The 16,948-nt window shown below is 51.9% G+C and overlaps 1 protein-coding gene across 3 annotated transcripts in view; it reads left to right on the top strand.

Moving 5' to 3' along the window:
* The window catches only part of SoxN (SRY-box transcription factor soxNeuro), a 111,770-nt gene extending 95,769 nt beyond the window's left edge, over positions 1-16,001 (top strand). For 2 of the 3 annotated variants that reach the window (XR_012999688.1, XM_031980097.2), the window contains one exon: positions 15,058-16,001. Coding sequence is in view for 1 of the 3 variants with exons in the window: in XM_031980097.2 (XP_031835957.1) it covers positions 15,058-15,127 (70 nt within the window). In the remaining 2 variants the exon portion in view is untranslated. Of the gene's footprint in view, positions 1-3,863; positions 4,016-15,057 lie in introns of those variants that run through there. The other variant, XR_012999687.1, reaches the window with a different exon arrangement.
* The last annotated feature ends 947 nt before the right edge of the window (positions 16,002-16,948 follow it).

Consider the following 16,948-nt stretch of genomic DNA (forward strand, 5'->3'; position numbering starts at 1 on the left):
TTCGCGGACACGCATACACGCCTCTATTTGCGTAAACCGCGGCCATTTCTTCACGCACGCCCCTTCGACGCGCCATTCCGCGACCGTCGTATTTTTCTACATTCCCGCATCCCGGTTAATTGGATCCCGAGACGGCCGGTAAAATGCCTTGTTAATTGTTCCGCGGCGACAGCTTGTTCAGCTCCGAGGAGTCTAACAAGAAATTATCAGGAACGCGCTGTTGCTAATCAGTTTCACTTGTTCTTTCGTCTTCTTCATTATTTCAACGGTTCTTCCGTTAGTCATCCACGCTTCTTCATCCGCGATTCATTCGTTGACCTCTTCATTTCATTATGAAACTAATGTATCGTTCAAACAAATCATTGTACCCTCAAACTTTAAAAGTAAATACCAGTAAACGTTGAAAGTGTCACTAGCTACCACCGACAGCCATCGAATTCGATCAAACATTCGAAGAATCTCGAGTGTTCGACTTTTCCTTTCGCTGGACGCTAGCGGAAGAATGAATAATACTAATAGAATGAAAAATGCCGCGAGCGACAGCCAATTAATTACTCTGTCGCGAGCAGAGCAGAGTCTTCCAAACAGTCGAAACGCATCGATATCCCCGGACGACCGGGACAATGGCGGGTCGTTTATCGGCTAGTAGGCGATCGCGATCTCCGGACAACGGGTACTGTGTAATCGGCCGATTAAGCGCGACCGCGGGCCCGGGGCCCGTGAATTTGGCAATTACGGGCCAGTGCTAATGACGAGCGACCCGACGCGAGCCGTAAAAAGGTGTCGGGGAGCTGGCCCGGTCTGGCACTTTCGAGAAACCCGGCTCTGCCGAGTCACGGCGTGTAACGAACTTGCGCCGGGCTCGCCTCCGCTGGCCCAGGCTTCTCCCTTTTATCGAACACGATGCCAAATCCCTGCTGACCGTTTCCCTGTCACAGGATGAGGCGTCATTAACGCCCGATACCGGGCTCCGCTGCAACGAACCTGGAGCTTGATTCTTTAATTCACGGCTGCGCGTTATTCCGTTTCTCGCGAAAAAGGGGACCCGAGCGGTTTCTTGCCGCTCGCAACGAGACGGTCCTCTAATAAGAGTTCCCTCGCTTGAAAAGGAACCGGTGATCTTCTGAAACCTGTACCTGCTTGTGGGAACGTCCTCGTTATTGCTTTCTTTTCTTTCTTCACTTTGGACCGGTGAACTCTTCCCGTGACTGTAATACGTTGCTTTGACGGTTAAAGTTGTAATCGTGGAATTCGTCGATTTCTAAACGTTAGCGTGAGTATATATTCAGATCGAGTTGTCTTTGCACGAGGACAGGATTCTTAGATCTCGGAGAAGATAAGGGTTGATGAATATCGCTCAGGCCAACGAGATCTCGGACTCGTACCACTGGAGCCTTATATTTGCTTCATTTACTACTGAATCGCCTTTAATTCGTTCCCCCGACGGATCTTTTTTCTATTTATTCCGTGGAAAATTGGAAATGGTTCCGATTGAGAGGAGCGGGCGCGGGCAGCGAGGATTTATCGACGAGCGATTAGAGACGAGTGGCGAAAACGGTGGTAGCGGAGTCATGGACGAAGGAGCCTGGGAAGGGCGGAGAGCTGAAGGTGGCTGGTTCGTTAATTACTGATTTTCCTCGGTCCGCGTCACTTTTTAATTGACGCCAGAAATTGAACCGGAGAGCCAACGCGCTCGACGGCTGAGCGAGCGGTTCCCGCCGAGTCATCCTTCGCCCCTCCTCCTCTCGTCCTTCTCGACCGAATCATCCTGACCAGGATCAGCGTATCGCATCCTCCGACTGGATTCCGGCTAGCTTCGGAATCCCTCTGGAGAACCCACTCCAAATGAAATTCGAAAATGATCTCCTCGCTATCCCAGATGGTACGGACGCCCGAGCGACCTTACTCTCGAAATATCAGAAAGACCTTCATCACGGTTAGGTGAAATGGAGGTCCGTGCGAATCACTCTAAAAAACTCCAGCCTGAGTACACGGAGCCCAGAGAATATCGTTGCATAAACGGGTGCATCAGAGTTACATAAAACGGGGACACGTTAGAGTCACTTCGAAAATTGCTAAACAGAATCATTACGAAATCTCTGAATAACAATCCGACCGACGGTCTGGTCTATAAATTCCTCGGTATCCGCTGGGAAAGCAAGGGGGCACGTGACGAAATTCAGCCCAAGGTTGCCGGAGGATTGCGTGAAAACGAGTCCGCGAAACGACCGGGGCACGTTTTCCACTTTGCGGACAGGTGTTTCAGCCGCGTGTCCGGGCTGTCAGTTCCCTGGTTAGCGGAGACACTGCCGATGACACGGATCTTTGTCTCTGCGTTTCTCCCGTCCGCCTTTTCCGTCCCTCCCTCGCCCGCCTTCGGAGGAGCGGACCGTAAAAAGCGTAGAGGAAAAGGGGTGTGGGTTTCTACCTGTTCACCGGTTCGTGTCTCTGCCGATGGAACGGTTCGTTGGTTCCATCCTCGTCTCGTGTCTCCGTCAGCTAGTTCTCCAGCCCGTGGGCCACGGGCCTGTCACCGGCAGCCGGCTTCTCACCCTCGTAAAAATAATTAGAGGGGCTGGGCGGGGGCGAGGTTAGAGCCGGCCCGGGATTCTCCTCGATATTGCGGGCCTCGATCGTTCGCTATTGTGCCAATCGGATCGACTGATAAGCTTCAGAGGGGTTTAATAAAAATTCATTTGTCACGGGCCTTCGGAGATGATGCTCGCCTCTCTCGCCCCCGCCGCCTCGTCTTATTCGGCTTCTTCCGCGTCTCGGGAACGATTGATTTCGTTTCGTTCGCTTTGAATAGTTTTTTCTCGAGCGTGCAGCTTCCCCTTTGCTTCCTTAATAACTCGGGCTACATTGTAAATGTTACGGAAGCGAGTGAAAAGCATTTATGCCGAGTAATGCAGTTAGTTTTATACCGGAAGAATTACATTTTTGGAACAATTACGTTCGCGGTGAATTCCGTTTCGCGTTGACGCGACGTTTAATGCGTGGATATTAGACTAAAGTCGAAGAGATTGATTAGAAGAGTACACGAAGCCTATCGCGTAGGGGAAACGCTTTTCAAAATGGACGCCGATATCGAGCGCGCGACGAGGGACGAGGAGGTTACGAAAGATTCCTGCCGGAGGGAATCGAAACCACCCCCGAAATGGCGGCGTGCCCACGGGAACGGGATAGGGGTAATTACTCGCAATTATTAATTACGCGATACACGTGCTGCGCGTGCAGAAAACGGGACGAGGCAGAGGAACGAGCGTCCCGCGGGACAGACGAGTTAATAATGCTTCTGAGATCGTTCTACCCTGACGCCCCGGGACAATCGATGATCGTCGATCCGCGGAATCGCGAAGACCGTCATCCCTCTCGCCGGTTTTCTTTCTCTTCACCCGCTGCCCGTCTCCCGGAGGTTACGGCATTGCGAGGAATAAATTAATATTGCCACTTCGACGGCGCCGCTGAAGGCTGATCACCGATCGAGCGATTGCCTCTCGTTTGTCCGCGCCACAAAAGTGGAACCATCCCTCCTCCTCGCGTCTCTCCCCCTTTCCATTACCCTCCGCGACTGCTTTATTATTCGTGTCGCATTCAACGAGTCCCGTTCGCCCGTGGAACCGTTTCAAACATTCGGTAACGCAGAGATATTCCCCCTGCGAGGTGTTAATAAATTAACCGCGTATTCTCGCCCACTCCTCTTCCCACGGACAGGAATCCTCTATAAACGATACTCGTCGGGTTTCTCCGCTGTATAATAAACCTCTATTTAACACGAAGATTATGTTACTCATGTTTTACAGAAAAAGAGCATTCCCATCTCACGCAACCACTGACGCAAACGTTCTCCGATTCTGTTTCAGAGCGGGAACACCGTGCACCGAAGCGCCGCGCGAAGCTGCCCCAGCCCAGAACCAGTTATGAACATATGATTAAGCTCGTTTTAATAAGTTTTTATGTAGATCTTACGCGTAAGGATGTATAATAAAAGTAAGTGTTGAATAAACGAGATACGTTGAGACGGGAGGCCGGCAATTATTTCGTGATCGTGGTCATTGTCGATCGTTCGAACCCATCCCGTCCCTGTTCTCGAACTTCTATTATCGACTCTCTCTACTATACGTCGACCTCAGCCTCGGAGGACAGAAAAACACGTCGATTATTCGACGAGAAAACCGTTCCTCTCTTTTCCCTGACCATTTTTGGTGACATTCACCATTTTCGAGGCGTTTCCCTGCGGAAGACAAACACCAGGAAAGCAGACACAAATATAGACAGAGCCATAGGCGTAGACAGAGTCGGCGGAGAATACGAGGAGCGGAGAAGGAGCCGGTCTTCGCCATCGAGTCGTAACCCTGGCGACGAGACACCCTGGCCATCCTTGGCTCGCTATCTCTCTCACTTTCTCTCTCACTCTCTCTCACTCTCTCTCACTCTATCTCTCTCTCTCTTTCTCTCTCTCTTTCTCTATTTCTCTCTCTCCCTCTCCCTCTCTCTCTCACTCTATTTCTCTCTCTCACTCTATATCTCTCTCTCACTCTATATATCTCTTTCTCTGTCTCTCTGTCTCTCTGTCTCTCTATCTCTCTCGGAGTTCCACTCTCCTACGGGGATGAGCAAACTCTCCCCGCGGTGTAACCCACCCTCGGCGGATAGCAAGTTGCAAGGACGAGGGTTGCCGGAGAGGTCTCGCCTGATTGGCGGCCGTGGACTATCGACCAACCCGCGACCGGCCCTTTGTTTTAGCCACCACCCTTCGTTATATCGAAGGTACCTAACCTGAAGCCGAGGAAGATGAGCACGCTCTCGAGAGGAGATTTCTTTCCTGGCTGCGCTTAGAGAAAATCGAGCGCCGGCTACACCGGAACCCGCCGGTCGGCTGGGGTGAGGGACCTCCCAATCCGATATAGAATTTCTTTTAATTTATCCGAACGATCGTCGTTACGGGTGATCCCCGTCTAAAGTGTCCCGAAAATATTCCAGAGAAAACGAAAAGCTGCCGCGGAGAAATATCAATCAAAACCCTCGTCTCAGCATAGAAGTATTAACATCGATAACCTCTCGATCCCGTTCGAGTCGATCCAGATTAGTCTGGCTCGCAGCGCAGCTCGGAGGAACAAAGGTGTCGCGATTCGACGCACAAAGTAACCGTAAACGGGTTCACCGTGAGGAAGAAACGCGTATCAATGTTTACCAACCCTCGACCAGCGACAATGAACGAAGAAAAAGAAGCGGCGGGGTTCCCAACCCCGGGACGGCGGGCGAAGGGAGGGAGGGCGGGATCGGCGTCGAGCGACATTAAGGAATGATTAAAGAATCATTAGGAGCGCGTAGTTAGAGCAACGATATCCTCATTCTTCCGTCCCATCCCTCTCCAATTACGGAGGCGTCGATGCGCTCTCACCCCCTGTCGCTGACCAGCATTCCCCGGAGTCCCCATTTTTTTAATTAATAGAGCGTGCTACAACGAGCCGGGGATGCCTACCGGGTATACCGTTCCGCGCGGTATATACACATGCACAGGCGCGTACAGAGACGCCCCGTCGAAAGAGCGCGGTTTTCAGCGCGAGCTGTTTGTCTTGGTGTTACCAACACACGCCGCGCCGGGAGCACGGTCGTCTCTGTTGGTGCACACGCGGATAGAGGGCTGCGATTCGAGCCGAAGGAAGAGAAGAGGAGGCCGAAGAGGAAGAGGAACGAGCTGCCGGCAGGAAGAAGGGGGTGGGCGAAGGGTTTTAATGAGGATGAGCGAGATAAACCCACCTCCGGCTCCGTTTCGCCCTCGTCCGATCTCTCCTCTCTCTCTTCTCCGCTTCCCTCTTTCTCGCTCGCTGCCTAGCAGATATCTTTCTCCGGCTCATCCTCCTCGCTCATCCGATTCCTCTCTCTCGTTTTTCCCACCGGTTTCTCTTCTTTTCCCGATGCACCCGCCGGTTCTGCCCTCTCTTCATTCTTCTCCGCGGCGTTTCCTCGTCCTTCTCCCTCCGGGTTTCCTCTTTATCGCCCGGCCGCCCCCGCGCCGTCCCGGATCTCTCCTCTCGGTTTCTCCCTTGTCTTTCTCCCGAAGGGTTTCTCCTTCGTTCTTCTTCCCCGCGCGCCGTCACCTGCCGCCGCGCTCCTTCCTCCACGAATTCCTCGCGCCACCCCTGCCCGCCCGCGAACCGTGACTTCCTCCCGGACGAGGAGGCCGAGTCGCGCGCGCGATGCCAAAATACAAAGGAGAAAGTAATTTCTTTTCCCGGAGATTTTTAGCCCGCCGCCGTGGGGAGGATGTTTTATTTCGACCCCCGGCGTCTCCGCCGAATTTCTCGGACGGCGGGAGCGGCGACGCTGCTTCCTTCGGGGGTGGCTCCGTCGTCTTTCCTCGCGACGAGCTGCGCTGCGTTTCGGGACTCGGCGGGATTCCTCGACCGAATCGTGGATGTTCGGCGGTTCGTGAGGGGTTGAAAGGGGTCGCTGAATCTAGAAGTTCCCGCTGCGCATTGTATTTATCGGCGAATGAATAATGATTGAATAATAATGAATTTCGAAAGAGGAGCACTTGAAATTTCGAAGGACGTCCATTTAAACGGAGATACATCACGTACCTTCCATTCGCGTAATTAACATTTCTATTGATACTTGTATCCCGGGCATTGTTCTCGGGGACAAAGGGGTTATCGTATTATTTGCCAGTGTCGCGATATTTCTGTCAAACGATCTAACTGTCAGGAACGTCCGTGCGAAGTCCTGACACCGCTGTCGACGATCTTAGACCCAGTTTTTATCGGCGAAATCGGAACGCATCGGTGCAGCGAATTTAGACGATGTTCGGTTCAGTGAACCCTGTTTGCTCTCAGAAAATCAATGATCGCCGAAGGTTTATCGTCTAAATCTGCCACGAGGCGACGATTAACTCTCGAACATTAAGTTGCACAGTCCATGGGGAGAATGATTGGGATTACAATCAATAATTTACGAAGCATTCTCCGCTGCGTACGGACGAAAAAGGGAAGAAAACGCATGCGTCGCGCGGACTTTAATTAAACGCTCGCGTGTGGCCAGAACCACCGACAGGACATCGTCATCCTCGTCACGGTTTCCTCAGGGACGGCGCCGAAAAGATCGGATAATTGTCGGACAGCAAAAGGATCGAGTCGATCCGGCGTCACGTCCTCGCCGCCGTGTCTAATGAAATGAATCGAGCGTGTGGCATTACACGACCGTCGAAATCACTTTCTATCTCCCGCGGCCTGGCAACGAGACCTCTATTCCCCCCCTTCCCGCTCCACGCAGCTTTTTCCGCGGCCGATTTTAATCGCTCCGGGATGAAAAAGTTTGACGAGGACGTTTCTTGCCGGTGCCCCGGTTAATATTAAATTCACCCGAGACTCGGTTAACATTTTCTTGCAACAATCGCAGTCGGGAAAGATTGATGCACTGCCGTATGAAATATGCACACTGAACTTCATCTGTCCGCCGTGTTTCCGGAAAAAAAGGATCAATTAAGTTCTTTGCGGATCATTGTACTCCAACACGGCGAGGTCGTTATATTGTAAATCGTTTGACCAGAAGAAATAGACAGCCCGACGAATTGTTATTAAATGTCGGGAGCCCGAAGGAGGATTACGAAAGAAATAAATCGACTTCGAAGTAATTGGCCTCTTCGTTATTACCAAAATTCCGGGGGAACGTTCATCGATTGGTTTTAATTAACGTCGCTGAAATAAAATACCGAAATATCGAATGTCTGCGAACCGGATACATATTCGCGTGGCATCGCTGCGTGAGTATCGTTGCCGAAGGAAATAAAAGAGGTGAAAAGAGAGCGGAGAAAGGGCAGGAGGAACACCTCGGGACGGCGTCGGCCGTCAATCAGCCCTCTCTCCCTTGCCAAATTACTGTCAAACGCAATTAGAATTGACGTGGCGGTAGTCCGGGGCGGAATCAGAATCGCGAGGCGGACCCTCGATAACGATTTCAACCCCGGGGCCTATTCCTCAGTCGCAATTTTCTCTCCCGTCGCTAATTAATACGCTTCTCTTCGCGCACGTCGGCTCGGCCGTTCGCGCTGCCTTCGGCCCACCCCCTGCGCACCTTTGCCCTCTTGGATCGCTGTCGATCGCGATGAACTCGCGAATAATTGTCGTAAACGACGGAGATCAATGTCGAATAAAAAATCTATATAAAACGACAAGAAGAAAAGGAAAAATTGAAATGGAACAGAGGGTAAAATAATGTCTAGGAAATAATCTTAAGTAGTTTATATTTCGATCGTGTTAACCCCTCGTCCTACAACAACGAGAGAGACTCGTGGTGATTTTCAACATGATTCAACAAATATGTATATTACTTAATTTGAATTCAAAGTAAATATTATTCCTCTGTAATCAACTGTTATACTTAAATGGAAATATAGGCATAACATACGCTTAGAATTTTTCTCTTTTTCCAATAGATTATTCATGACAAAGTAGCCGTATGAGAGTTGAGAAAGAAATCATAGGCCAAGGGGTTAACGATAGAATCAATTGTCTAGCTACAGATTGACGAGTTTCGTCGAACGTCGACGGAGTTACGTTTACAAAATCGCATTCGAATCCCATGGTGGCTCGCAGAGGTGTCCGATAGGCGGGCGACAGAGAAATAGAGAAACCAGTCTGCGCGCTGGAAGAATACTGAATGCCGAGTGTTATTAATGTACGCGTCTAACGGCACTCCTGTCCGCGCGGTCGTTTTGCAATCGCCTCGTGTTGATACTCGACGGTCTGTCGCACATCAACGCCGAAAGGGAGAAAAAAAGAACTGTACCCTTCTCTCCATCAAACGTTCCCGAGCCGGGCGAGCGCGCTGTTGGTCGAAATACGATCGACACTCATTAATCTCGAACCTCGCATTCAACCCTCCGCGACGAGCGTATCGTTCTATAGACAGCCGCAACCCTTAACGCCGATTTACACGAAAATCCCCGGCGATAATAAGAATCCCCCGTGTCCCTTTATCCCCGCCACGTCCGTTCGCCGTGGGATTTATTCGCACGATATTTAAAAAAAACGGCCCGAGAGTCTGCGGCCTCTGGCGCAAGAAGAATCTCGATCCATTCGTTTCGACCCGAACGCTCCTCGCCGCTTTCTTTTTGCGAGAAGACGACCCAACCGCGTCGAGGCGACGATATATATTAAGGAGATGCTTTTTGGCAATAAACAATCGCGCGCCACGGCCGCAGGCAGTTAGCAGGAGCATTAGGGTGAATTATTCCGGCCACCCAGCGTAAAAACTCCCATGAATCACGGGAATCGTGGGTTTCTTACCCTCGAACGGCGCAGGATCTCGCTGCGTGGTGTCCGCGTCTTCATTTCCAGAACAGGAAATCCTCCAATAGACGTTTCCTACGGAGCTCTATCGTCCTCGAACATTACCCCGGATCATCGGGAAACTCTGTAATAGAGAATCAGAGGAATTAGAAAAATTCCTCGTCTCTCGGGTACGATCGAAGAACCAACAAAAACGTGAACTGAACATTTGGAATCCTAACCTTCGACTTCCTAATACCATCAACGTTTAACTAGCACAATACAAATCCCCGTATTTCCATAATATCTCGCTCCGCCAATTTCTTCGGCCCTTCTCGCCCTTTCATCCCGAGCTTACATCACAATCGCCGTGCACAAAGGACGAGCCAAAGGGACCGCTCTTCTCGCGGAACGCTCGGAAGTCGTCGGGACGATATCCTCAAAGGCGACAGATGCAATTGCACCGAGCAACGGGGGCAACGTTCAACCCCCTTCGTGCGTTGTCCTCGAAACAGGGCTCGCCGCGTCGCATTGCGCGTCTAGCGCGCGTACGACGTCCGCGCGCGCGGCCGTGCTGGTTCGAATTACCCGGGGTCGGTTCTTTTTCATTACGGTAAGAGCCGATTGCATTTTTTTTTAGGTCCCTCCACGGGACCCGGGGATGGTGTCCAATCTGGAGAATCGCGTGGAAGGAGGGCCATCTAATCACGTGTTCCCGGCAATCGTGTCCCGCGTTCGGTGCCAGCCCCGCCGTCCCGTTGCGCCCCTCGACCCCGCCATCTTGGACACAATCCTACCGTAGAAAGAGGAGACAGAGCGACGAAGGGGGTGTCCCTTTTATTCGAGGACCATAGGGACACGGCCTCCTCGTTCTCTCCTTTCTCTTTACACTTCCTCCTTTCTTTTTTTTTACCAATCCGCGTTCCCCCTCCCGCCCTGCGCCTTTTTTCACCCCCCGTCCTCCTTCAGACCGCCCTTTCACCATCCCGGGGACGCCTCTTCAATCGGGCTTAGCCGGCCGGCGTAATTAAGCCGCGATTGAAAATTAATCATCGCGGATCGATTTCCGTGCATCGGCGTTCCGCTCCTTCTTCACGGCGTCGCGGGGCGGAACGATGAAAAAGAAGGTCCCCGCGACGGGGCGCACCGCGGAGAACCTTTGATGTAACTGCCCTTTCTCTCGCGTGGCAAGCTCCTTACGCCAATTATCCCGCGGCCACCGGGAATCATTATTTTCGCGTGCCGCGGGCCCGAGTGTTTCCCTAATACCGATCTTCTACGCGGTTCCCCCGCTCCGAGCGGCGTAAGAGGATTCCTGCCAGCCCGCCCGTCGCCCTGCGAAGGCTTCCCGAGTTCTTCCTCGAAGTTGTAAGGACATTTCGATAAAACCATTTGCGAGGAGACCATGTACAATCAGGGATACTGTGGCGGAACCCGGGGGAAGATATTTGTAATGCGGGAAATGGAGGGATTGCAAGAAATTGTCGGTTTCTTTGGACTTTTCACTGGTAACAAGGTAGCTGTGCAATCCTTCTTTTCTCTCGATTCTGAAAGAAGTCCAAGTTCCGACACGAATTGTACACGGAAACGCGGAATGAAAAGTTGAACTTCGTCGAGCATTCGGTTGACGCTACAATCGCTAACTGACCCTAGGTGACGTATCAATCCTAATCACCCTGGAATCATAATATACCCTCGACCGAATTAAAGATTCAAGTTTGCGATTAAAAACGCAGAAACCGCCGGTAATACCGGCGGGTGAATTAGCGAACGCGGCGCTCCTTCGAGATAAAGGGAACGGAATCCGCAGTCTCCTCGCAGACTCACCATTCCCAAGGAACTGTCGCAATTACGGGTCAGCCCGGGTCCGGCCGGTGGAACAAGACGGAATTAAAAAATCCTGCAGCTCGAGCTTCCGTTCGCCGGGCGAGAAGAAAAGGGTAGGGGGCGGTGTGGCGGCGACGGCGGCGGCAGAAGAAAGGCAGACTTAAAAATCCGTGTCCACGGGGCTGCTTGGGGCGCGCGAGGCCGGCGTAAATTGTCAGCCAGCGGGGCTGGGGTGGCCGACAATTCGATGAAATCACCGATCAGCGGAGCTCCTTATTTCGGCCGGGGAGCGGAACCTAGGAACGAAGAAGAGAATTAAAGGCTCGCGCTGGTCAACGAGATCCTCCGGCTCCCGAGGCAACCAGCCAGCCAGCCAACTTCCAACCCCCACGCCCCCGCCTCAGTCCCCTATCCGACGAAATCCCAATAATCCACGATGAGACACAGATTGAGTCTCCCGGAGACGGCGGAAAAAAAGCCAGGCCGGAAGGAGCGGGGCCGGGATAAGGGTGGCCCGGGGGAGGGGCCGGCGTAACCGGGAGAAGAAAATTGGAATCCTTCCGGGAAGGAGGATGATAAAATTGCGGATGGCCAGGTGTTACCGTAATCCGGATCGAGACGAGTCTACGCCGCGGACCGTCTGTCCGAGAGCCCCGCGCACAAAGTGAGCCGGGCGCCGCGAGGTGTGTGTGCGCGCGGGCTATACATTTTCTTGTTCCTTGCGCGGACGGCCGTTCGACCTCTCCGACGGCGGGGATTAGGATCGTCTCGGTTTCCCCGGGAAAATAGGTCCGGGGAAACTGAGGGAACCGGGCTACCGTGGCTCCGGTGACCTTAAATGGAACCCGAACTCGCTGGACTCGGTTTGGAAGATAGAGCCACGGTGAAACTGGAGTAGAAAACGTTTGATATAAATTAGGGTTGCGCGATGCTATCGAGGAATGGTGAGTTAGTGGTAATTAATAAAAAGGAGAGGAAGATTCCTCGATGCGTGATACTTTTCGGTTGATCCCCGATGACCTATATCTTCAGGGATTTCGAGATTCTATAGGAGTCCCGATCGCGGGAGGACGAAAAGGGAAGAGGCGAGTGTCCCTCGCGACGATCCTTCGCTGGAACCTCGATCGTTATCGGGACAGACCGGTACCGGGCGTGGAACTTTAATTCCAAGGGAACTTATTACTCTGTCCGCTCATAAATCCCGGTCTGAACCGCGCGATGGGGGATGGAGGGGGTAGGGGGAGGGCACCGATATACCCGCGTCGATTTAAAAAGACGCGATCTCACTCGGCCCGCTAACGGGCCGCGATTATTCCCGTCCAGCTGCGAAGGACGAGGAAACGGCGGGACAGCGCGAGCAGCGCTCGTAATTTGTTCCGAGATCGTATCTTCAAAGTGGCCTCCACGTCGACGGGGGAGGGGGAAGGCGAGATTCTCGGATCCGCGAGGAATGGGACATGGGCGTGGGTTGCTCGGGGGTACCGGGATGGAGGGACCAAAAGGAGGAGCTCTAGATTCGTCTCAATCAGCGGCAGGACGATCGGGATTGGCGGACTTCCCCTGTCCTCGATTTTTTCCTTGCTAACGCCCCACTCTGTGCCGCGATTTAGGAGACTTTGTGGGTCTGGAGGTGACGCTCTTTTCGAATTAATCGCGAAACAGTAAAAGGACGCTTTAAAATAGAGACTCCGGGCTTCTAAAGTCTGCCATCTTGTAGAGGCTCTTCAGGCCTTTGGCTAGAGGGTCCTTTGAAGAAAATTATCTTCCTTCCGATGGTGTAGCATAGTTAGCATGTATCTTAATCAGTCGATGGAACACAGATTTGAATAAAAACTCTTCTAACCGAGATTCCATTAGAAATTCAATAACGCGTCGTGTAAGAGACGATTCGCATGGCAATAGAACAAATCCTCGACAAGCAGGTAACAAAATTCCACTGTCCTCGAGTCCCAGGACCAAGTAACCGGCATGCGTGGCTTTTTCGCGAGTCCTGCGAGCGAGCCAGTGGGATCAGGTCCGCGGTCCTGTATCGTATATCGCACATATCGCGTCGAAGGATCGGTGTAAGCCGGTAGCAGTCAGTTCTCTCTCCAACACCACCGAAGTGGATGCAGCAGCAGCGGCAGCAGCAGCGGCAGCAGCAGCGCCAAGCACCAGCACCAGCACCGCCACACTCGATGCGCACAATTAATATCGAGCCGTATCTCTGATCTCTCATTATTACCTGGTGGCTGGCTATGTGTGAGGGTGTAGCCGTTCCCGCAGGAACGCGGCTGCTGGATACTGGACGCGCTCCGGTGTGTTGGTATCGGCTACCGTACACCCCGGGACACCAGAGTCGGCCATGCATCACCCTAACGAGCCGGGCATCGCGTGCCGATCTGTATTAAGGATTTATAATCCTCCGGACGCCGGAGAACTCCTAATGTCCTGGCTGAGCGGGAGATATTTGCCTATAGCCCGGCGAGCGTCGCTCTGTGCACGCTTCCTCCACCTTTTCGGGCACAAATAGGCACACCCACGACGATTTTTTACACCCCCTTGCCCTCGCGAATTTTCCTTGCGAATGAATTACAACTCACTCGTAACAACAAACACCTTGGTACCGGTATGAATTAAAAGAAACTCGAACTATCTAACTCCAACGCTGCTCCCGTAGACACTAAAGTTCCCTAGACCCCAGACATTCCATCCGAAGTGTCCGATAGATAAAACAGGCCCGAGAGCGGCGGCAATTAAGAAATCTGTGTAAGCTCGCGACCAGGAACTCGGGTAGCTTGTAGCCATCAATCCTGCGGAGCGCAGCGATTCGATCAGGCCAATTTACAAGAGGACGATTTACAAGGGCAGGGGCCCAGTTAGACCGCTTCTGGAGTGGCCAGCGCCGTGGGCCGGTATCCCAGAAAGCAGGTACGGTTGTCCCCGGCTAAACACATATTAATTAGACCCGGAGCCAGCAGGAAGACATAACTCGTTGAGGGAGGGGGCGCGCGGAGAGGGTTGGCGTGGCGCGGCGCGGTTCCCGTCCGAGTGTCGTGTTACCGTCGTCTCCGGTACGCGGCATCGCATCGTTTCCCCCAGGTGCCGGGCCCGGCCGCGATCGAGGGCCCGTCGTGGAGCAGGGAGGACCCGCGGGTGGCCCCGGACCCGGCCGCTGGATCGTAGGCACCGTACGTGGGCAAAGGAACGAAACCGGGCACGACGCTACCGGCGCATTAATAACACTGGTAGCCGGTCATATGTTAAACGTCCACCCTGTTATGCGCGCCGCCGCTGCCACCGTCGCGTCGGTGGGTCAGGTCCACGGGAGGGGCAGGAAAAGGCGGACGAAAGGGGCCCCGGGACGTAGCCGTGGCTACGTTTTACCTACAGCGACGTGCTCCTACGTGCTACCCGGCGAGGATCACCTTCTATTCTACCTGGATCCCTTCTTCCGCCTCGTGCCGCTCTTTCCACGGTACTTTCCTCGGCCCTGCTCGCGGTGAAGGGTGAATGGGTCCGTTCGTCGTGATTCCTTTAACACGTTGACGTAAACGCTGCGTATGGCCGTGCAACGCTGAATGTAGGTGGAAATGGGAATGGTTGTCCTATATTCTTAGTACGAATAAAAGAATATTATTTCATTCCGAAAGTATGGAATCTTGACGGAATTCCCTGGAAATTAACTTATTAAAAGGAAAGAGGTGCTTTTGTTCATCACCGATCTCGAAGTGAGCGTCAACGTGTTATTGGGTATGGAATTTAGAAGTAAATTGGTTTATTACTTCCATTGCTTTTGTTGCTTTGATTGATTTTCTCGATTGTTTTATATCGTCTGGTAATCATCGGGGCGACGTAGTTTTCAAATGGATGTTACAGTTAGCGAGGAAGGATTATAGTTTTTATAATTCTCATGAGTTCCGGTTGTTAGATTCGACTTTTTATTGCATGGAGTAGTAAATGAGGTTTTCTGTTACAGGTACCGGTACCCCGAAGAAGTCCGCAGACTAGCGTCCAGCCAATACTGCCTGGGCTCGTCGTTATCCTGAAACCAGGAACCGGACGGGGACCTTTAACTCTGACTTCCCGCACGACAGATGAGCGCGGCGATCACCGGAGGCAAATAGAGCGGCGGGATAAATCAGTTAGCGCGATAAATTGAATCGAATCGACGATGGGACTGATCGAATCGCGCGTCCGAAGTGTCCGTAGACGCCGCGGCTATTAATCAGCGACGGCTCGCGTCGTCCGTTTCGCCAGCAGCGTGTGATTATTGTCGCTATTATTATCATCCGTCCGACGAACGAGATCGACGAACGGTTATCATTACCGGAGATCCATGATTATCATTATTTACGGCGTGGCGGACCGCCCGGCTGAATAATTCATGCGCAACCCGCGGGCTTCCTCTTTCTTTACCCCTCTAACGAACGAAAGGCGGCCCGACGCGGCGCGGAATCTCCGCTCATTTTAAATAATACACGTCGAATGTAACCGTAAGACAACACAATTTTATATTTTACCTTTAAGCAATCCGTTCGTGTTTTAATTGTACAATCGTGGAGCACCGTCTCGAACGAGAGGAGGCCGTTTCTCGAATGGTGAAGCGGTAGTCGTGACTCGAAACACGGGATTTCGAAGGTACAACGGGAGAGAGAGCGGTCTCATATACTGTTTAACATTCAGGAAGAAAAGAGAGGAGCCAATAGGGATACTGACAATTTACGGAACGGCTGGCTTCTTCCCCTTTCTGCTGTTTTCTCGTTAATTATTCCAGGCGTGCGCGTATGCCGACGGAATATACGCGATCGTAGATAGACGGATGCGCGCGATCGACGCAACGTGACGATCGTTCGCGAGACAACATCTCTAGAGTCGCAGCTATACCGTGAGACAAATGTACATACAGGTGGATAAATAAAAATATGGTGAAACGTAGAATCTTCGTTCATTACCCGAATTCCTCGAGAATCCTACAGGAGATCCGCAAGAATCATCGATCGGTAAGTCGTTTTGAACATTTCGGTGAGTCGTGAGTGATTATCGAGGAAAGATATCGAATGATTGAGTAAAAATGATGGCGAAGGGTATTAAAGTCGTGTACGGTTAATTTAGAGTAACGCGTACGACGCCGGGGCAATTTTAGGCGCGAACGGGCCAGAAATAATTAATAGTCGCAGTCGAATCTCGTTCCGGAGGAACGGTGGACATTTCAGGACCCCCCGAGCTCCACGGATCCAGGAACATAAATAACGGGAGACGGAACCCGCGGTGGGTCCTCACGCACCGGGAGGAGTCCTTAAAATCCGACGTGCTCCTCCCTCGATTAATTGCGGTCGAACCCTCCCCGACACGATTAACCCCTCGCCATATTTCCTGCCGTTCCTGATACGCTCCTCCTTCGTCTTGCCGTTGCTCCTTACGTAACGACCGTGCAGCGAAGAACTCAATTACGCAGTTGCACATGTGCACCAGATGATAGAAAATTCTGCTCCGCGTATTCGACGTATTCACCGTTACGTCATTCGAGCAGGAAGCGCGACTATCGACAGCAGAATTTATGGACGTTCTCCTAGTAATAATCGACTTGTTCTAAATTTAGAGAAGTGTCTAATAAACATTCCGATTTTTACTTTACTCTCGAGTCCATTAGGAAAGTTATCAACTGATTTCCTATGAGCATTCGCAACTATTAACCCTTATTGGAGCAATTGTGGCAGACATATTGGTGAAAATCATTTTGTCTCTTTGTGCTCCGTTGACTCTGTTACAGAGTCATAATTTGCACTATAGATACCATATAATGAATTTTAAATTGTAAAATTTTTCTACACGAATAAAACAAACGAAATTAAGACATGAATCCATGA

Source organism: Nomia melanderi, chromosome 1 (assembly GCF_051020985.1).
Source record: "Nomia melanderi isolate GNS246 chromosome 1, iyNomMela1, whole genome shotgun sequence".
NCBI lineage: Eukaryota > Metazoa > Arthropoda > Insecta > Hymenoptera > Halictidae > Nomia > Nomia melanderi.